Source organism: Coenobita brevimanus, chromosome 1, assembly GCF_032717465.1.
Source record: "Coenobita brevimanus isolate Jiangsu-jjx chromosome 1, ASM3271746v2, whole genome shotgun sequence".
In the NCBI taxonomy this organism is placed as follows: Eukaryota; Metazoa; Arthropoda; class Malacostraca; order Decapoda; family Coenobitidae; genus Coenobita; species Coenobita brevimanus.
In genome coordinates, this window is record NC_136954.1 from 48,311,183 (window position 1) to 48,333,400 (window position 22,218).

At 41.4% G+C, this 22,218-nt stretch overlaps 1 protein-coding gene across 1 annotated transcript in view; it reads left to right on the plus strand.

The window, feature by feature from the left end:
• The window catches only part of LOC145396489 (glutamate receptor 1-like), a 584,166-nt gene that overhangs the window by 550,861 nt on the left and 11,087 nt on the right, over positions 1-22,218 (plus strand). The window contains exons 11-15 of the mRNA XM_080269888.1: positions 736-846; positions 986-1,097; positions 3,731-3,825; positions 15,076-15,321; positions 18,672-18,781. Coding sequence (XP_080126014.1) covers positions 736-846; positions 986-1,097; positions 3,731-3,825; positions 15,076-15,321; positions 18,672-18,781 — 674 coding nt within the window. The remainder of the gene's footprint in view (positions 1-735; positions 847-985; positions 1,098-3,730; positions 3,826-15,075; positions 15,322-18,671; positions 18,782-22,218) is intronic.

Here is a 22,218-nt window from a genome sequence, read left to right on the forward strand (position 1 = left end):
CTCTCAAGCACCTCTATCTTAGTGATTCATTTTGCATATTACACCTGGATAATCACTTGTCTGCAATTTACGCATCCTTGTTGGAAGGACGCAAGTGAAGGTTGAGAGGAGTGGAAGAGAGTTGTTTGAGAGGACTAAAGATTAGGATAAGAGAGAGAAGGATAGAGAAAGAAATGAATGGAGAAAATGACTGGAGGAGGAGGCTGCAGAGTTACACAGAGGTCAAGGTGCTTCTTCCACACAGACCTTACTTACGTTGAGAGACGGAAAGACAATATTCTCCAACCAAGGATGGGCGTCGAGGAAGGAAGGGGTTCATGAAGGGTTTATACGATAGAATCGCTTAAGTTCGAAGAGTTTGTTTTAAGCTGAATAAAATCGTCTGCGGAACACCTGAGGAGCGACCCGGACAAATGGCTCTGTGTGTGTGTGTGTGTGTGTGTGTGTGTGTGTGTGTGTGTGTGTGTGTGTGTGTGTGTGTGTGTGTGTGTGTGTGTGTGTGTGTGTTAATCTCTCTCTTTATCTATTCCACGTCTTATACCCTTTCTTAGTCAATTGAATGTCCTTTGCGGTTCATAATTACTCGTCTCCTTTATTTGTCGTACATACATGTAGTTAACCTTTAAAATTACCACATTCCTCTGCCGTTATCATTTTCTACCTTGTCACAAGGCTTTTGTTGCCTGGCGGTAGATTATTTATTCATTCATTCGTTAATTTTTTTCTCTCTTTCAGATCGGGACGTGGAGCGACACACGAGGACTGGAAACAGTGGCGGTCAAGCACACGAGCCACATGACTGACCGTGTGATGGCTGACAGATCTTACATCGTTACATCCATATTGGTGCGTCTCTCTCTCTCTCTCTCTCTCTCTCTCTTTATGAATAAGGACTTTTATATAAACGAGTATTAAACAGTTGAAAAATCAGTGTGATCCCATGTTCCTTGGGATAATATAGCGGCCCCGTTTTCTCTCATTACAGGAAAAGCCATTCTTGATGCTAAGGAAGGACGGTAACTACACTGGCAATGATCGTTACGAGGGATACGCTAAAGACCTCGCTGACCTCTTGGCATCTTTCCTCGGAATTAACTGTGAGTATATGAGTTTGGGGGCTTGTGCTGGAAAGTGGGAAGGCATTAGAGGGTAATGTAGTATTTCTGGGGTATCTTAGGTAAATTTCTGGGAATGATCGTTACGAGGGCGAAACTAAGGGTCCCGCTGACATCTTGCCCTGTTTCCTCAGAATTATGTGGGAGTATTTGATTTTTCGGTGTATTTAGGGGGGGGGGAGAGAGTAAATTAGAGCTTCGTATCTTTATCCATTCTTTTTCAAGAGGTATTTGTGTAAGCAGATTTCAACATAAATACTCCATCTTTTTGTATTGGAGGAAGAAAAGATACACTGATTTTTTTTTTTTCTGAGAATTCTTGGTTGTTTTTTTGCCTTCCATCTTACCAAAGATGTAAGGAAGTTACCGTAGTTGAAAAAGTAAACAGTTTTGTGTTTTTACAATACAGGAGGGACTTTTGTAATTTTCAAACTCCATCATTCTGTAATACACTATTTTTGTGGTGCTTCGCTTGAGATAGATACTGTTATGCTAGTAGGATTAGGCTAGTGTTTTATATCTGGAAACGCAAGGAAAATTATAGAAATTAAGTATTGTGGCATAGGATTAGGTTAATGTTTGTATCTTGAGATACAAGGAACACCCTGGAAATTTCGGAATGTCTGTTTTGTTTACTTTCTTTCCTTAGGAATTAGTTCATGTCATTATTGCTGTTCTATGTTTAAGTGCTTTATTGCATGGGAAAACGTGAGTTTTGTCCTAGGCTCTAGAATGAGCATTATTGCATCACATTGTGAGTTCACTCCTGGGCTTGAGAGTGTTCTGGGCTGCCAGGGAGGGAGGGGTATTTAAAAAGGATCTGCCCCGCTATCAGTTAGCCAAGAGTGACAGATGGAGTGGGTTGTGTGCATGGGGATCAGTTCGTGTTTAGTCAGTGAGACAGGGAGTAGCGGACCTTTAGTTTGCATGCTATTGCGGGTCGGTGAGCGAGAGTCAGACAAGTAGTGAGAGTCAGAGTCTGTAACAATCAGTGAGCAGTGAGAAAGTGCACAGTTAGTGATTCAGTCAGTGAGTTAGTGGTGGACGGACAGAGACAGAGAGAGTTATTGAGTCAGACAGGGAGAGATAATCAGTGAAGGATGGGGTAGTCAGAGTTAATAAGGGAGCGTCAGCGAGTCAGTGAATGGAAAGTGAACGAGTAGTAATGAGTGGAGGACAGAGTTATCGTGGGAGAGAAAAGTCAGTGTTTTGCAAGTGTGCCTCATCCATGCCAAGAAGGAATAAAGCCTAGAAGTGTTCATCGGTCTTTCATTAACGTCGTAGCTTGTATACGCGTCGTTGTTGACGTACCTACGGTCCCAAAGGTATAACAATATTTGTGCATTTTTAGAGTCCTAGGAAATGTTTGCATTGTATGTCAGGATGGGGGAAGGTCTTGTGGTTGGTAACATGATGCGGTTCAGTTGCTAGAAGCAGATCGAAGTAGAATCGGCTCCACTGAGGACGAATTCTTCGGGGCGACCCTCTCACACTCTCTCCTTAGCTGCCCTCTGTTTAACCAACAGTTATTGTTCCTTGAATGTTAAGGCGGTCACTGGGTGTGTAGGTTAGGAGATAAAAAAGGAGGGAGGGTTAGAACAATGTAAGGGTGGGGAAAAAAAAAAAGTACTCGATTTTAAAGTGTTGCAAGTGGAAATGTCAGAAATAAAGAGATGTGTGTTAATGTTTTAGCTAACGTGGCCGCACTTTGGTATTATATTCATGAAAAATTCCTACCATTTTCTTTAGCTGAGGAAGTTTCTAGTTGAGCAAAAAGTTAATCGTGAGGTATCAATTCTTTGACTAGAAAAATTTCTTAGAGTTGAATATAACCGTCTTGTGATAGCCTGTGCAGAATAAATGAAAGCGTTTATAGATTGTGAAAGTGTTATTTTTGGAGACATATTCTTTCTTTACTGGCAGTTATTTATTATTATTTTTTATAGAGTTCGACATGCAGGAGATATTTATTGTGCATTAGAGATTCCCTTCACCACAATGAGAAGGTGTTAGAGGGTAAAGTAGTATTTCTGGGGTATCCCACTTAATTCTGAGGAAACAGGGCATCATCATCATCCCTTCTGTAACCTCAGACTATTTTGTTTAGTATAATGACTGGAATATCAGAGGGACAAGTGATTAAATTTGGATAAAAAAAAAGAAACGGCCAAAGGTCAAGGTCTGAAAAACAGTTAAAAAAGAAAACAGGTTGCCTTAGTGGAGGTATGGGCTGTCAGTGTTCTTGTTTAATAATGGCAATTTTTTTCCCGCTATGTAGGGTTTCCTTTCTGTCACATAGTTATGTTATTGTATACGTGCTGCCTTCTTTCCAATTAATCTATTTACTCACGCGTCTATTTCCCCCGAGACACATTGCAACGTGTTAAGGCTATATTGTATTTTCTCTTGATCACATCTTTGTTGTTGTTTCCTTGCCGATTTCCTCTTGCTAATGTACAGTACTTAGTCACTTTTTTTTTTCGTAGTTTCCCCTAGAAATTAAAAACTTTGAAGAACAATCGTGTCGCCCAGCAGTTTACATATAATCATATGCTCTTATTCATGCTGGCTTTTTTATCTGTTAAGCTATTTACTCTCGGGATTTTTTTTCTCAGATACATTGCTGCTCGTGAAGGACAACAAGTACGGTGGCCAGAACGATGGCCAGTACGGTGGCTGGGACGGCATGGTGGGGGAGCTGGTGAGACAGGTCAGTGTTGCCTTAGTTTTGCTTCAGGTACCCTCCATTGGTTTTCTCTTCTCCATTTTCTTTTAACTCATTCTCTCACATGATGTATTTGTAAGTCTAGGCGTACATCTCCGAACTAAGTTTATTCAGCATACAACTAGTGGGATTATATTGCCGTCATTAACCTCGCTTTACAACAGGTCTCCCAAACGGTGAATAAAAATCTAAAATGAGAGAGAGAGAGAGAGAGAGAGAGAGAGAGAGAGAGAGAGAGAGAGAGAGAGAGAGAGAGAGAGAGAGAGAGAATCCCCCCAGGTTCCTGTATAAATAACCTGCCACCAAAAATTATTCGTGATGTGTTAGATTACTGACCTGCTTTTAAATGATAAAAAAATATATATATGTATGATAAAAAAACACTTATAGATTTATTTCTGTTATAAAATATGCAACCTAATAATCCTCTTTGAAGAGGAAGAGGAAGCGTCAGTCAAGTTAGTCTCTCTCTCTCTCTCTCTCTCTCTCGCGATGCAGGGTCAGACAGAATTGACAAATTGGATGGGTGGATAGATAAATGAATATAGATAGGTGTTTGAATAGATAAATAAATAGATGTATTTACCCTGGGTCCATCTGACAAGCATTAGTCAAAACATTTCTCTTTGATGAGAAACCCAAAAATCTGATAACATAAAACGTGTTATCATTGTATTAATGATAAATTATTTATGTGGTGTGTACTAAAGACCTTATTATTTCTACTACCGTGAACTGTCATTATGGGGAGTGTACAGTATAAATATTCTGTTCGCAAAAATTTTTAATTTACCAATAGTAACGTGTTTAGATCATCATCATCGTAATGTATTTAGACCATCATCATCATCATCATCATCAACATCCCGCCCTTTTAACACCTGCAGGTGGGGTTAGGTTGGGTACAGCAAGCGAGGAATAGGAAAAAAATACGTTTAGTCGGAGAACTAATCATCAGTATGGCCAAAGAAATGGGCTGCATACCCATTCATTTACCATGCAAATCCCAGGAATCCTTACCTTAATATAAATAATGTAAATATATATAATAACATAAGGTGATAATATATAAACTGTGAATTCAGCATTGTTTGTGACAGTTTGTGTAGAATAGTACCCGGGTTATTCGTGAAGAAGCCAACTCGAATAAACAGAGCCCCTGTTCTGAAAATATTCTATAGAGAATACGAAAATAATATAAAAATATAAAGCAATGAAATGAAATAGTAGTACATAATATATATAATACACAGAGATTCACATGTGTATAGACAATATATTTATCAGGGTTAATGGTGAAGGTTACCTATTTTTCAGTGTGGATCTAGTTTGTCATTTGTTTGGTTTACTCCGCTAGTGTGACCATGAGCGTGAGTGGATGGCCTGAGGTCTGTGTCCAGCTGTTTTAGGGAGAATGTGGCTGCTTTGTTTGACCAGGATATGATTTCACACTTGGAAGGTATTTATTTATTATGCATAGCTGCTGTTTACCGGCACATTTATGTTAGTCATGAATTAGAACTGTTAGGGTGCTCGTTATACCAGTCTGATAGTTAATCGTAATTATCCTATTGTGTAGCCCCAGTTATTACATTATGTTTTTATAACTGTATAGATACGTGGAGGCATGTCTTAAAGTGCGAGGGTTAAATATTCTGTTGTAATGTAATAATATGCTTTCAGTGGTAAGAGCTCGACTCAGTCTGTTGGTTCCTTCGGGGATGGAGATAATTGCATTACTCTCCTCTCAGGTGATACACAGCAAATGCGGAATCATTGGCTTTTGTTGGTCAATTATCGTGATTACCTCAATTTTCACTTTTATTATTTACGATTTTTTTTTTTTTAATTCAAGGAAGAAGGAACCAAAGGTCAGGAGCCCACAAATTGTTTCCTCCAAGAAAAAACAAAAACAAGATAATAGAGAGGCACTACAGTTTATATGTTTAAGTGCTAGTGATTTAGTCCGTTAACTGAACTATAGTGTTACAATGCATAGCTGCAGCCAGGAATACCTTTCCACATCATAGACAATCCATCACCCACAACACTGTACTCAGAGGAATGTGTTGAGGTCTTGCTATCTCATTATTGGGTTTCGAGTGTGATCGCTCGATGTCTGCCTGTTATCACAGGCGAGTCAACAGACTGGTGTCCGTAAAATACCCTTATATTGATTTAAAGTTATTTTCTGTCACTGTTTTGCCGGGTTTTTCTTTCTTCACGGAATGATTATGTGAAATCTTTCAGGTCGAAACTTGTGTGAATGAGCTTAATTTACGGCAAGACATATCTTTCATCTGGGGACTCCTAATGCACTGAAGGAAGAAAATATGCACCACTCAATGTCAGACACTGCTGTGAAATAACACCCAGATGGAATGAGGAGACAGAGAAGAAAGGGGACGAGAGGAAGAAGATAGGAAGGTGGGAAGAGGGAGTGTAAAATGCCAAAAGATGGAATAAAAGGAGGAGGAGAGTAGGTGGACAAGGAACAGAGAGATGCTGAGAAAGAGGAGGAAATGAGGAAGTGGAGGAGTTGGAGGAAGAAGAATGTAAGGGAGGAGGAGGACAAAATAGGGGGGTAAAGGAGCAAAGGAAAGGTGAATAAGAACAGAAAAACAGAGGAGAAGAAGAAAGAAAAGAAGTGGAAGGTAATGACGATGTCACGGAATTTTTGTGATTAAGCAAAATTAAAGAATAATATTCAGTAATACTTGATACTTTAAAATGTTGCTTGAGAACAAAGGACAAAGAAATGACTTGTGAAAATCAAGCAGTGATTACTTCATGCGGCTTACTTCGCCGATTCTCTAAGGACGAGAATATATAAACTTTCTCAACAGTACACAGCAGAGACTAATTACTCACATGTGCTGTTTATTGGTACTGTTAGCCTCTGGAGAAAGTGACTCCACCCCTGACAATCAATAACTAATGCTATTAACCCCTAAAACGCGGGGCGTTGCGTTTGCGATGCTCGCCAAAAAGGACATAACGGTGGATCATCACGTTTGCGATTTGAGTTAATTTTGAATAAACGCGGGCAAGGATATTCCAGCTGGTATTGTCTATCAGTACCACCACCCTTTAGCTACAATTAGCATACTTTACCTTTGTACTACTGACCTCCGTTGTTGCCAAGTATCGCGTTTTTTCCCCCTCCCCCTCCCACCACGGCCCGGCCAGCCTGGCTGTGATACATGGCAGCGCTCTGACTGCTCAGAACTGTGAATCTGCGCTCTCCTCTAACAAGCAGTTTATGCTAATAGGAAACGCTTGTTTCCCCAGTTGTCACACTAGCTTTTTTTCGCACGGTTTGCCCCTGTTTAGCGTCAGTTTACCGCAGGCTTTCAAAGTGACATTATGGCGAGTTCTAGCTCTTCCGAGTCAGTGCTAGCAGCCGACAGGAACAAGAATAAAGTGACGGGCGTAAGGCAGAATAAAAAGTGTGCTGCTGTAATCTTTTGGGAAGTAATATGATTGAAAATACGGGCGTAAGGCAGAATAAAAAGTGCGCTGCGGTGATCTTTTGGGAAGTAATATGATTGAAAATAATGTAGTATATGTGTTTTTAGCTGTGAAAATGGAAATGTTTGTTGAGTGACGGGAAGACCGCCGCCGCACTGCATGTCGGCCGTACGCTTCGTTAATTTTAGCCTTATTTTCAGTGCTTATTGGACAAATACGGATTCCAAACTACCTGTACGTTGTAGTATAAAGTTTACTGTGACAGAATGAGGCTGTGGTAGAGGGGAAACCGAGTTGCTGGAGGTGTGAAAGTGAAGATTTTGTTACCCAACTTTGCAAGTCTCCACAAGTTCTTGGGTAGTCCACGAAGGCTCAACACCTGTCTCTGGAGAAAGCTGAATGTAATTACTATCTGCCATACCAAGTATAATGTTCTAGGGTTAATCTCTGATTTTTGGCTAATATTTTCCTACAGGTACTCAGACCGCGATCGAACCCCGCCACCTGGGGGGGGTTGGCTGTCCATTGGCCACACATTAGGGGTTAATGATAAACAGGTTCTTGCTGGTGCATTAACTCCTGGTTGCACAACAGATTTAAGTTAATAAAAAGGACTGGCCTAAGTACCAGTTATGAATAATGCAAAGCATTTATGCAAACTAGGAGCTATAACTAAAATAAGCTTAATGTGAAAAAATAAAACACGAGTTTACAGTACATTAAGCTCAAGAGAAAAGAACTGTAAAATTATTGATTACAATGAGATAAATTTACGTTACATGTTCCAAAATGAATTCAAAATAAGAACACACTCACTCTCTCACTCAAAAGCTAAACTCTTAAACCTAGGAAAAACAAAATATACAGGTCAGAGAGTGGGCTAAGTGAAATGGACTGGGCGTTGTTGCTGAGGAAGGACGCTGCACACGCTAAACCTCTTGCCAGTTCACATTAGGTGGGAATTCAGGAACTCACTGGACAACGGCAGCACTGCTCCACACTGGGCCCAATCGAACCTGCTTCCACGACGCTCAAATCCTGACTGACTTCAAAATGTGAGAGAGGGGCGAGTGCTGGCCGTGCTTGCTAACAGCCAACGAATTTAGTGTGAGCGATACACACCCACAATAAATCACTCAGCGGAGGTGCTAATGTCGCGCACAAAGACGATCACTTATAAAACAGTGAAAAATTGTTCTGAAAACACTCCTGATCGGGTGAATACGTGGCGGTTGACTGAATGATACATACTGGGATTCCACTAGAATTCGTGGTTTCCCACCAAAGTTCAATGTCACGAGTCTATTTAAATATAGGATCGCACCAACTCGTGACATTACGCCCCATCAAAATCAAAATTTTTCCTTGAGGGAAAAAAAAAATTTCAATTTACATACATATAAATCCTAACTCAGTCACACAAGATTCACACTGTGGTGTGTGTGTGCTATCCTGCTACAGGAGAAAGTCACAGTCGCCAGTGAGTGAAAAAAAACTCGTATTTACGTTAATAGAAGCAAGCTTGAGGAAAAAACTCCGTGACGACGGTGAAAAATCCTGTACTTAGGTCAAACTGAGCAAAAAGTTCGCTATATTTACATAAACAACTAATTGTTATGTAGCATGATGTATGTAATACACGGTGTAGGTGTGACAGCTGTGGTGTAATTGTGCCTATGTGTAAAATTATGTAATACAAATTAATAATAAAGAGACGACGAGGCAGAAGAGAAGAGGCGGCAGCATGCGACAGGGATGACCAACTGATCTGCATGACAATGCTGCACCCGCCACTTGCACCTGCGAAAGGAATCAAGGTGGAGCATCAAAAGTGTCATTTCTCTCTCTCTCTCTGCCTAGCAATCAGTACTTATGTTATTATTAACCAGGAAACGTAGTCTTTGGATTTACAAATCTCTCAGAACCCTTGTAGTTTACTGGTTAATGCTTATTAACCAGGAAACGTGCCAGTTCTTGAATTTACAAATCTCTGAGAACGGGCAGTTTACTAGTTAACCTAACATTATTAACCAGGAAACGTGTCAGTTCTTGAATTTACAAATTTCCTAGACCAAGCAGTTTACTGGTTAACCTAACACTACACTCATGATTAATTACAGGAAACTGAGAATCCCTACGCAGTCTTTGGCAGGTCACATTTTAACACCCACCGTGGGTGTGAACACTCATGTGGATAATGTGCATTCTCCAAGAATCCTCAGAGAGGCCCACAGCTCGAGACGTTCCACAAGGTGATTCATACACAGCCTCGGACTGTCTCTGCAAGGTTCTCAAACTTCCCCCTTAACTTATGGTACATATGTATGTACAGGCCCTGGACATACTGTGTCCTGTAGGGCCAACGGGTGAGACGTCAGATCTGCACCCCCTTCACCACTGCCCTGTCTCTCAACTGACTCAGAGATTATGGGTGTGGATTCAAACAGAGCAGGAGGGACATGTCCCTGATTAATGGTACATGGACACACATTGCAGGAACGCACAAAACTATCTATTTCTCGTCCCATCCCTGGCCAGAAAAAGTCAGCACGGATATGGCCCTGGGTCTTCCTTTTGCCCATGTGACCTCCTGAAGCTGAACAATGACCCCATTGTAACACTGCTTGGCGGTACTTAGTGGGAACAACAAACTGCAGTCCAACCTCGCCCTAGGGTGTTCATGATTCACGGTAGAGCCGTCCTTGTTTACGAAGGAACTTGGCTTGACATATCCCTGAATACTTTATCACTCTACTCTTTTGTTTCTTTCGCATGGCTGCAAGTGTCGGGTCAGACTGTTGTTCTTGAACAACTTGGCTACACATCAGATCTTGCAGCGATTCAATGGTCATCGGGGTGACACAGTTTGGAGCCTCAGCCATGGCTCGTGTTACTGCAGCTGAAGTCTGAGTAGCATCATCTTCAGTGCAGCTATACTTGGCACCGGGAATATTGCCTATGATAAGGTCAAATAAAGGTTCTGGCATGACAACTGCATCTGTCATACCAGTGTAAAATGGAGATGCCACCTGGATATGTGCCTCAGGGAACAATCTCACTGATCCATCAATAAGGTTAGCTTGGATCTGTCGACCTGTGTACTCCTCAGGCCGAACTAGACTCTGCCTGACAGAGCAACCTGAGGACCCATTATCTCTCAGGATCCTCACAGGAATGCCTCCCATAAACCCTGGCTAAACAAGGAAGGCACTGTCACCTGTGGGAGGGCCTGTGGAGGAAGCAGCCAGCCACTCATGAGGCTGCTGAATAAATGATGTGGCAAACATGGTGCCCTGAGAATTAGATACTTGGGGGGTCCTACTCACTGTTGGGGGAGATGGAGCATTGACCTCCTGTGGCAGAGTGTTCACTGTCGCTGGGGGACTAGAGAACTGTGGGGAAGTACCCATACTACTAGGGACGACACCGCTGTGCTGCTGCTGAGGAACAAAGGCTGTGTTTGCCTCCTGCCTCCGAGGGGCTGGTGCTGAAAATGATAGTCCCGACGGTCGGTTGCGTGGCTGATACTGCTGCTGGTTAGGGTACTTGTTGTACCTCTTCCACTCAGGCTTCTGAGTGTTTTGCCCCTGGTCCTTCTTCTGCGGTTTTGGACCTTGGCCATTATTCTGAGAACGGCCTTGTTGCTGGGGTTCAGTCTGAGACGGTTTCCCAGATTTATCAGCTTTCCTGTTCCAGGTATGCTGCTTGCGAGTTTGATACCCATATGCAGTGAAGAATGCATCAGCCTTCTTCACCATTTGGCTGGCATCTCTTACCTGGCAGATCTTAAGCTGAGCCATAAGTTCAGTAGGCCACGACTTTTCTAGCTGTGTGCGCAGCATAAGGTCAATTATCCCCTCACGCGTGGAAGGAGTTTCATCTTTCTCCATCCACTCATTAAAGTAAGCAGTCAGCCGGTCAAGAAACTGAACGGCAGTCTCTTTTTCCTGTAGACGCACCCTCATGAACTGACTCTTGGCATCGTCAACTGTGAGACCGTACGCTTTGTCGAGTGTGGCCTTCATCATCTCATACGTGAGATTGTCTCCACGAATTCTGTGGAGAATATCGAGGGCAGGGCCCTCAAACAGGCTAAGAAACTGAAACCACTTAACTGCATCATCCAGCTGGTACAGTTGAGCCATATCTTCAAAACGAGCTATGTATGGCTCGATTTGCTCGCCTTCCTTGTATGGAGGAAGCTTGATGTGTGGGGTCGCCATAATATGTGCAGGGATAGCGCTCGTGGAGCTTGGGCCAGCTGCACCAGATGTGTCTGAAGCCAAGGAGTCTCGCTTGAGCTTCAAAATCTCAATTTCATGCTTTTTGCGCGCTTCTCGCTCGGCAGGTTCATGTTCTCGTTCCTCACGCTGTTCTTGCTCATGTTCTAACTCGAGTTCGCGTTGTTTTCGCCCGTGTTCTAACTCGAGTTCGCATTGTTTTCGCCCGTGTTCTAACTCGAGTTCGCGTTGTTTTCGCTCGTGTTCTAACTCGAGTTCACGTTGTTTTCGCTCGTGTTCGCATTCTCTCTCGCGTTCCTCACGCTGTTCTCACTCATATTAGCGTTCCTCACGCTGAATTTGACGCTCTTCACGAGCATCATTTTCGCGTTGCTGCTCGTAATTAAACTGAGAGAGGACATAGTCCTTTATTTTCTCGGGGTCAGTAAGCCCCATATCTTTAGCTTCCTGTACATAGACCTTGGTAGTCATGATGCTAACTCAATCTAAGTGAACTAGAGACTCAGTACTGACTGCAATTTTGCAGAGAAAGATGCCAATAATCAAGAATAAAGAATATAGGTACAGGTTAGTGGTGACCAGTTTTATATAGTTAAACTGGTAAAGAAAGAAAATTAAATTGACTGTGAAAACTATTATGTAAAATTAATAGAACTGAATCAATAATCACCAGTAAGATAGTGCCTATAGACTTTAACCCGCGCCGTCCCGGCGACTTGCATTAACTTGGCAACATTGCAAGGTCCCTAATTTGCACAATTTTCAATTTTCGCGAGTGATTTCGCGAGTGGTTTTTGGCACGTATACACGGGACACCTTCATCTATTCCTCTACAAGATGCCAAGCAGGAACAATGCCTTACACCGCATAACCTCTCCCCCCCCCCTGCACGCCATTGTCTCGGCAATTCACCTGTTACCAGTGACCTGGCCAATAAAGACATTCAGGGCCAGAGTGATTCCCCAATCGATGACAATGTGGAGGACAAAGTTTACATAGCATTAGAGGAAGAAACAAGCAGAAATGATAATCAGGTAATGTGGGGAAAAAAAGGTCATGAATGGTGATGAGTTAGTGAGTGAAACAATGCTTATAATGCCTATATTACTGTTTGAAAACCAATATACTCTTTTACTACATATAAATTCGTACCAAGTAAATAAATAAATACTGTTTATGAGTGGATAAAATAGTTACCCTCCCATAGAACTCGTTTTCTTTGGTGCCAGCCTGTTAGAAAACCCAGTCAGGTAAGGAAGTACTCGTACCAAAATCCGGTATTTTAAACCTCAGGTGAGTGATTTCTCTATGAATTTTCGATGTTTCTCACCAAAAGCGGATGTTTGAGCCAAAAAAAAAAAAAAAAAAGGTCCAAAAACATTGGGATGGAGCGGGTTAATGATAAACACCTAAGTATGAGTGAGTGAGTATTGTCTCGTAAATAACTTTAGAGGTAGGAGTTAATATCCTGGAATGAGGTCGCCAGATGTCACGGGGTTTTTGAAGAAATATGCAATATTAAAGAATAATATTCAATAATACTTGATACTTTAAAATGTTGCCTGAGAACAAGGACAAAGAATTGACTTGTGAAAATCAAGCAATGATTACTTTATGTGGCTTACTTCGCCGATTCTCTAAGGACGAGAATTTATAAACTTTCTCAACAGTACACAGCAGAGACTAATTACTCACACGTGCTATTTATTGGTACTGTTAGCCTCTGGAGAAAGTGACTTCACCCCTTACAATCACTAATTAATGCTATTAATGATAAACAGGTTCTTGCTGGTGCATTAACTCCTGGTTGCACAACGGATTTAAGTTAATAAAAAGGACTGGCCTAAATACCAGTTATGAATAATGCAAAGCGTTTATGCAAACTAGGAGCTATAACTAAAATAAGCTTAATGTGGAGAAATAAAACACGAGTTTACATTACATTAAGCTCAAGAGAAAAGCAACCGTAAATTTATTGATTACAATGAGATAAATTTACGTTACATGTTCCAAAATGAATTCAAAATAAGGAGAACACAATCACTCATTCACTCAAAAGTTAAACTCTTAAACCTAGGAAAAACGAAAGAAAAATACTGGTCAGAGAGTGGGCTAAGCGAAATGGACTGGGCATTGTTGCTGAATAAGGACGCTGCACATGCTTAACCTCTCGCCGGTTCACACTAGGTGGGAATTTAGAACTCGCTGGACAACGGCGGCACTGCTCCACACTGGGCCCAATCGAACCTGCTTCCACGACACTCAAATCCTGACTGACTTCAAAATGTGAGAGAGGGGCGAGTGCCGGCCGTGCTTGCTAACGGCCAACGAATTTAGTGTGAGTGATACACACCCACAATAAATCACTCAGCGGAGGTGCTAATGTCGCGCACAAAGATGATCACTTATGAAACAGTGAAAAATTGTTCTGAAAACACTCCCGATCGGGTGAATACGTGGCGGTTGACTGAGTGATACATACTGGGATTCCACTAGAATTCGCGGTTTCCCACCAAAGTTCAGTGTCACGAGTCTATTTAAATATAGGATCGCGCCAGCTCGTGACAGGCGATAACAAGAGGGGATAGGAAAGATAAGAGGGGGAAAAGGAGGAAAAGGAGGATCACTAATAAAAATAATGATAATAGTGGTGGTCGTAGTAGTAGTAGCAGCAATAATAATAATAATAATAATAATAATGAGCGGATGAGGTGGATAAACAGTAATACTAAAAAGAGGAGATTAACTTAATTCCACCACTGCAACTTTGCTTTTCAACTAGAAACTGAAGTATAAGGATGAGGAGGATGTCTAACTTCTTCGAACTGATGGAGTTAATCTAGAATTGATCTAAATCCACACTACATATGGTACAGTTTACCAGGTGGAACGTATGTCAAAATTTTGCGTTTGGAGATTTTTGGTAACTTAACCATAGTAAGGACACGTAATTTATGAATGAAATCACAGCCTGTATAAGGAGGGACATGACTGGCTGAAGAGCTGAGCATTGAGAAAGATAAGTTCCTCCTTTACTGTACGAGTATATTCGTTAATGGCAGCCGCTATTGTATTGTAATATAAGCGGTTCCGTGGACTTAATGAGATATATAGTCTGTAGCAAATAAACAGATATCAATGTGTGTCGTGGGAAGAGGAGGGGTTGTGTGTGAAAGTGAATGACCTGTTTGTGTGTGTGTGTGTGTGTGTGTGTGTGTGTGTGTGTGTGTGTGTGTGTGTGTAAAAGGGGAGGATGGTGACTGGAAAGTGTTGGGGGTCTTTGTATGTCTGTATTTCGGTAAAGGGGGTTGGCGTGTGTGTGTGGGGGGGTATAGTGGAGCAAAACGCAGAACGGTTTGTGTATCAGTTATCATTATTAATTATCGGCATCACAGAGAATTGTCAGCATCACGATACATAACTGTTATGATGATGATGATTAATATTTTTGTTTTCTCCACTTTGCTTCGTTTATAAAGGCTCCAGCATACTTCCAAACTCATACATTATCTCTGGGCAACAGGAGGCGGACATAGCGATCGCGCCACTAACCATCACATCTTCGAGGGAACAGGTAATCGACTTCACCAAGCCCTTCATGACCCAAGGCATCTCCATCATGATCAAGAAACCCGCCAAGGAGAAACCCGGAGTGTTCAGCTTCATGTCGCCACTCTCCCACGAGATTTGGACCTGCATCGTCTTCGCCTACCTCGGGGTTTCCATCGTCCTGTTCCTCGTCAGCAGATTCAGCCCCAGCGAGTGGAAGGTGAGGTAGTTAGGAGAATGTGCTGGTGAGGTGATGTTTAATGTGATTAGGGAAGTAACTGCTGTCTAAAAAGAACTGCTGAGCCTCAGTGGACGGGCTGTCAAGTTTATACAGACACACACACACACACACACACACACACACACACACACACACACAAACGCTTCACATCACCGCATCACTGCCAATAAAACTTTTTTTTATGAGTTTAAAATCGACAGACACGTAGGAAACTTCGTCAGCAAATATACTGTATATTCAGTATACTAAGTGGTCGACCTGCTGTCACATGGAAAACAAAGGCTGGCTGTTGGTTGATGCGCCCTTCAGATTCCAGTGCCATTATTTTTTCGCATCTTAACCACTTCTCAGATTACGTATTGATTAATTTTGTTCTTGCTCCTCTCAGGCGACTTTATTCTGCATTAGGAGGAAAATCAAGTTTTAAAAGGGCACAGGGGGCTTTTTCTAACCCCATCACTATAGATGATTTCGTCAAACTTGAATAAAATCGTCTGGACTGAAGTTGCGAGAATAACATACAAAATATGTCATCAGCCCAGTGATATTTGCCGTTTACCTGTTACCATTTTCTTTTAATTACATCGGGACAGACTTTTCGACCTGGATGAGTTAGATATACCAATCCGTAATAGCACTGTTACTAGCAAGGCTCCCCTAAGCTGAATAAAATCGTCTGGTTGTCGCAAGAATTGAATAATGTGTCATCGTAATCACTTGTAGCTTATTCTATCAGCTAACAGGCAGTTATGTTGTTACAAGAGTCCAGTAGGAGTTAATGAAAGCTATGTGTGACGCTTGCAGATTGAAAGTGCAACACGTTATGGCAAGATAAGCTGTAAATTATTTACGGTAGCCGAAAATATCTTAAGAAACAGCTTCCCTAGTATTAATTTTGGGACTGTTTTTGATCGACATTTTCAGAATGCTAGGTACTGAAGACTGCATGTGAACCAGTCATGTTAAAATGTTGTATACAGGTTCGCTTGTCTTACCTATCAGGCATGGTCTTTGGCATGCTTCAGCAGGGTGTTCCGAATCAGCTTTGGAACACAGTGAAAAGTTACTGATCTGAGAATATTTTACACTGTGTACTTCGTTACTGCTAAGAAATCACTCACTGTGCAAAAAATGCCCTCTCACAGAGAATTTCAAATTATTGGTACGTTTGGGATCATGGGGATACATTACACGGTTAAAGTACTGTATATTAATTAAGATGCATAATCCTAAAACTAGTCTTGCCAATAATGTTTCGTGGTTTCATAGGGTCCGTGTTCGATGTCCAGTGTTCATGATAGTGCTTCATTGTTCCAGTATGTGTGTGGCCTGTTCACTAGCTCAGTTTCGAACCTTGTTCAGTGTAGATCTCTGGACGGAATTGTACCTTGATGATTTTCTACCCAAGTGAGTGCAGTTTTGTTTTGTTTTTGGCTTTAGTGGTTTCTGCTTTTTTCTGTTAAGTAATGGCATAGTATTATTCACTTAGTGATTACCGTTCACAGTTTTTAAATACAATTAGTAACCATGATAATTTAAATTTTCCTTTGCTCCTTTAGGGTACTTTGTTCTGTCATACATCTTCAAATATTACACAGTTTTCAACAACAATTTTTCTGGTCTTGCAGTTACGTAGGTATGTCTGCTAAAATTGTGAATATGATTAGATCCCGTTCTGAAATATTTAAACGACCTTATTGTAGGTTTGATTCAAATTATACCCTAAGGTATCATATAAGGCATGCAAAAACTTTGATGTATAGTCGCGGTATCTTATCAGGCTTGCGAAAATTTTGATGCATAGTCGCGGTCATAATATTGTTCCTATTTTTAGCCGAATATTTATGATACTCTTAAATGACATTCTGATAAATATATATATATATATATATATATATATATATATATATATATATATATATATATATATATATATATCTTAAATGACATTCTGATAAATATATATATATATATATATATATATATATATATATATATATATATATATATATATATCTGATAGAGTCAGGTCAGGTGCGGGTAAGGGGATGGGTCTGTTATGATGTGGCAGGGGTAAACCAGTTCTGCTGTCGGGCCCTTCTGCGGATGTCACTGATTGCAGTTGACCCTTGTGCGGTGTGGTGCAGTGAGGATCTGTCCGTTCTCCCCTTTGGGGCTAAGATGCGAATGAATGTGTTTGAATGGATGAGTAAATGGGGAGTGTGTCGTCCTGTCTCGGCTACCTCCCTTTCCTTCATTCTTCAATCTTCCTTTTGTCTACGGGTGGCTCTTCACTGAGTGACAAGCCAAATGGTTTCGTGTACACCATGAAACCATTTCCTACGCTGGGTGGTAATCATATAACAAAATTATGGTACCTGGCGGTTTAGTGGGTAATTAGGGCGCTCCAATCGGATTGAGCCTGTGCAGGTTAATATCCAAGGGGTGGTTGGGGCTTATTGCTCACATAATGCTACACAGGAATGAGTGAGGCTTGTTTTTCATTCATTCATTCATTGCCAGACGCCATGTATCCCAGACGGGGTGGCCAAGGGCTTAGAGTTAATTGTTTTACAGGGAGGGGCACTAATCCTCCACCAACCCCACTTGACACGTAGGGAGAACGTTATGCCAACAGCATCTGGTGTTCCCAGGCGGTCACCCATCCAAGTACTAACCAGACCCAACGTTGCTTAACTTCGCTGATCGGAAGGCTTGTTGCTCATCTTAAATATCAGTACTAAATTGCCTAGCCCCGGGCTCTTACGCTCCTCATGGGATAACACAGGATTAGATGATGATGATGATGATATATATATTATACATATATATTATATATTATGTACTTATATATTATACGGCATATATACAGTACATATACTGTACAGTATATATATATATATATATATATATATATATATATATATATATATATATATATATCATATCAGCCGTTTGAGTGTCCACTGCAGGACCAGCCTATCCCAACCGAAGTGGGGACGATACAGCCAATGTATCTCTACCAAGTAGAGATTGTATGCAGGGTGAGAATTTATTGTAAGTGTATTGTAGTGTTGGAGTGGCTTTCGACGTGTGTGTAGTCTGTGAACCAAGTGTAATCGGCCCGCGCAAGCCGACTGGGTGCAAGCATACTTTATAGTATGAGAGAGAGAGAGAGAGAGAGAGACGTGATTAATATACGTTCAAGGACGCTACTGATGACAATAATAATAATAATTATTATACTACTGCTACTACTACTACCACTATTATTATTATTTTTATTATTATTAGCACGTAGCAATTTCCTACCCTCCTTTCTCTCGCAGGTGGTAGAGATGTACGGCAAGTCAAGTGTCAGCAACGACTTCAGCATCTGCAACAGTCTGTGGTTCACCCTGGGGGCGTTCATGCAACAAGGGGTCGATATCTGCCCAAGGTGAGCTACAGGTACAGTACATACACACATAGACCATACGGATAAGTACCGTATTTTTTTCCTAGGTGAGCTACAGTTACCTACATACATACACCATACAGGTAAGAACCGTATATTTTTTTACCCTAGGAGGTCTGTTGTATATATTAATGGAAAGCCTTGCTCCATGATTACAGGTGTTTAAGGATCACGGAATGCTGGCTTGAACATGTGAGAATTATTTGTGCTGATACACAGACCATGAAGATATTACAGTTATTTCTCGGTTGTCAAAGTTAAATGATAATAATAAGACTTAATAATTGCAGATCTAAAGAATCCAAAAAATTTAAGGAACAAAGATACACACAGACACATTCAGTGTCATGGTCTGTGGTTCACCTTGAGAAATTCATGCAACACAGGAAGGATTTCTGTGCACGCTTGCAGTATTACATACACCATAATTATAGAGTTTATGGCCAGTGTTTTCCTACATGGTCCGACGTTAATATTTATAGATAGTCATTTTGATAATTATAAACATTTAAAAACCTGCATATCAACCGTACAAGCCTTATGTACAGTCACCATCAAAAGTCCTGTCACATCTCCTGTCCCTGTCTCCATGATCTTTGACAATCGTGTGGTGAATCTGTAACACCCGACTCTGATGTAGTGCCATACCAAGACACCTGTGTCGGTTGCTGTTGATTCGCTGGACTGATTATAACCCCGTGGAGAGAAAAGCAGGCGAGGTGACAGGACTTCTGATGTTGAGTGTAGTAGTGTGCCATATGATTTTTTTATTTTATTTATATGGAGATGGTTCAGCTTTAATATTTATAATAACTGATGATTCCATGTTTGAGTATTGGACAGACAGACAGAAAGGGAGAATGTATGGCTGGATGGGATTGACTGTGTGTGTGTGTGTGTGTGTGTGTGTGTGTGTGTGTTTTATTCAGTGCCCCCCCCCCCTCTCTCTCTCTCTGCTGTTGGTAGCCGGGCTAAAGTACAAAATTCGTAGTTTGGTGCCTAAGGATGATTAGATACCTATGACAATATATTTTTTATCTCAGATAATTTCTACGCTTTAGGTTATCCCGATAACTTTTTTTTTTTTTTATCTCCAAGCAATAATATTCAGCTCGAGAGGTTTTCGAATTGAAGGAGTTTAGATGTAGCTTCCATTAACTTGTCCAGTACTAGAAATCCATTTTTAACTTTTATAATAACAGCTTGGACTTCCACCACGTCATTGCAATGAAAGGGTCAACACTGCATGATTCTCGGCACCTCACTAAGAACCTCTCAGACTGAAAGAGTTAGAAAATGGAAACAGATTCAACCTATTCAGTCAGTCATTTGTTTTTTGGTATTTCATTTACGCTGTCAATAAATTACTTCAAATTAGGACGCATATTCTTCACTCCTCCGGTATCATTCTCAGCACCTCTCCCATAGCGAGATATCCTGTACGTATCACTTTACCCTGCTCTTGTTTGCCACTGCTGTAATTTTAGTATCGACATACTTTGCACCCATCACGTCTGTCTATCTATCTATAACCAGATAATAATCCTGTAAGGGGTGGCCGTTTGTCTTTGAGTTAGTTATGTTACGGGGAGGGGCACCAGACCTACGCCAGCCGACTTGCTGACACGTAGGGAACACGTGTGGGTTGGTTATATGGTTACCACCCAGCGTTGTAAATGGTTTCCTGGCTTACAGGAAACTATTTGGCTTGTTACTCAATGTAAAGCCACCTGAAAAGGAAAGAAGAGTAATAAAAAGTGACAGGAAAGATGGGAGATATAGGAGGAGAGGAGGGCAGACACAGAAACGGAATGATAAAGATGAAGGCAGAAGTAGGTAGCACCACATAACGTACTTGTACAAGATTAACAAGAGTATGCAGAATAAATCGTTCAGAAGGTGCTGCGAAGCCAAGTACGCTACCTAGACCTCGGGAATAGGACGCACCTCTGCCTGTGAAGAGGATAATGAGGCCTGTATCTCAATCTTGCAGGTCTAGTAATCTCTCGACAACCTAATACATTCTTATGATGGTAGCAGTGGTAAAATGTAAGAGGCCACCGTCGTGAAGGGGTTAGCCCTCCAATATGGTGGCTTTTATATTCTTTGACACCAAATGATATGTGCAGTTTAGGCGGGACCTCTTGTGGAAAAGGGGTTAAGGAAATTTTATTCTCATATCTCTTTACTTCGAAAAATCTCGCCTTAGTTTAATAAAACTGTCTGTAGATGGCAAGAATGTATTATAGATGATCTCTTGCTTAAATGACCTCTCTGACACCATCACTTTCTCACAGATCCTCTCCAAAACTCTCCCTTTCGCAGAATATCACCTCCACCACTGCTCACCTTCAAGATCACTCTCGTGCCGTGTTGTGGGGAATGCATGATGGTTCTGTAATGGGGTGTATAAAAACCTGCATTGCTTAGAGGCAAAACGGGGATCCTCTCTTTGTCTCAGTGGTAACGTGCATGCTTATCAAGTGCGAGAGCCTGAGATTGAATCTCAGCCAGGACAGTGTGATACATTTGTTAAGTGTCAGTACATTGGGTGGCAACGGTTTGGGATGTGAGGCGAGGCTTGGAAGGCAATGATGATGATGGTTAGCTGACAGCGTCCTAGACCTTACATCCCGGGGATGAGCTGTTTCGTGTGGTCCGCAGCATCCCCAGTGGTGGCCTCCAATGCAACGCTACTGTGTGTTCGAAACTAACCAAATTAATCACCAAGAGGAGAAAAGAGTGATGTAATAGGGTCCATTAAAGCCCTCATTGCTTAGAGGCAAAGCGGGGATCCTCTCTTTGTCTCAGTGGTAGCATGCGCGCATATCAAGTGCATGGGCCCGAGATCAAATCTCAGCCAGACCAGTGATTAATTTGTTGTACAGTTCGGTCATTACAGTTTACGTTAATCATCATCCATCATCAACAACCATACTACTTTCTAACACACTTTCCTTCCCTCATAGATTCCTTCACACCTTATAGAGTACATTCACAGAGGCCAAAATCAACCTCCGCCGATGCAGACTGATCATGTAGGCTGGTATTAAAAAAAAAAGAAGTTAATTTTACTTGTTTGCTTTCTGGCCAGTCCGTTTCTCAGTGGCAGCTACATTGCGTGTGACAATAAGAAACAGTTTATGTAGAACATGGCCAATGAAACGAAATGTAATACAGGTTTATCCTGAGCTACTCGATCAAACAGTTTGTGTCTGAATACATTCTGTTCCGACCTCAGTGTAAATGTACAGTACCCTTACCCTCACAGAGTAGTGCATCCACCACTACTGTCCTTCCACTTTGTTGTCCGGTTGTGTCATGGGGAGTTCATGTCATTCATTCATCTTTTTCATACTTTCCTTCCCTCACAGCTCTCTCCACACCTTTTACTCCCTCAGAATATCACTTCCACCCCT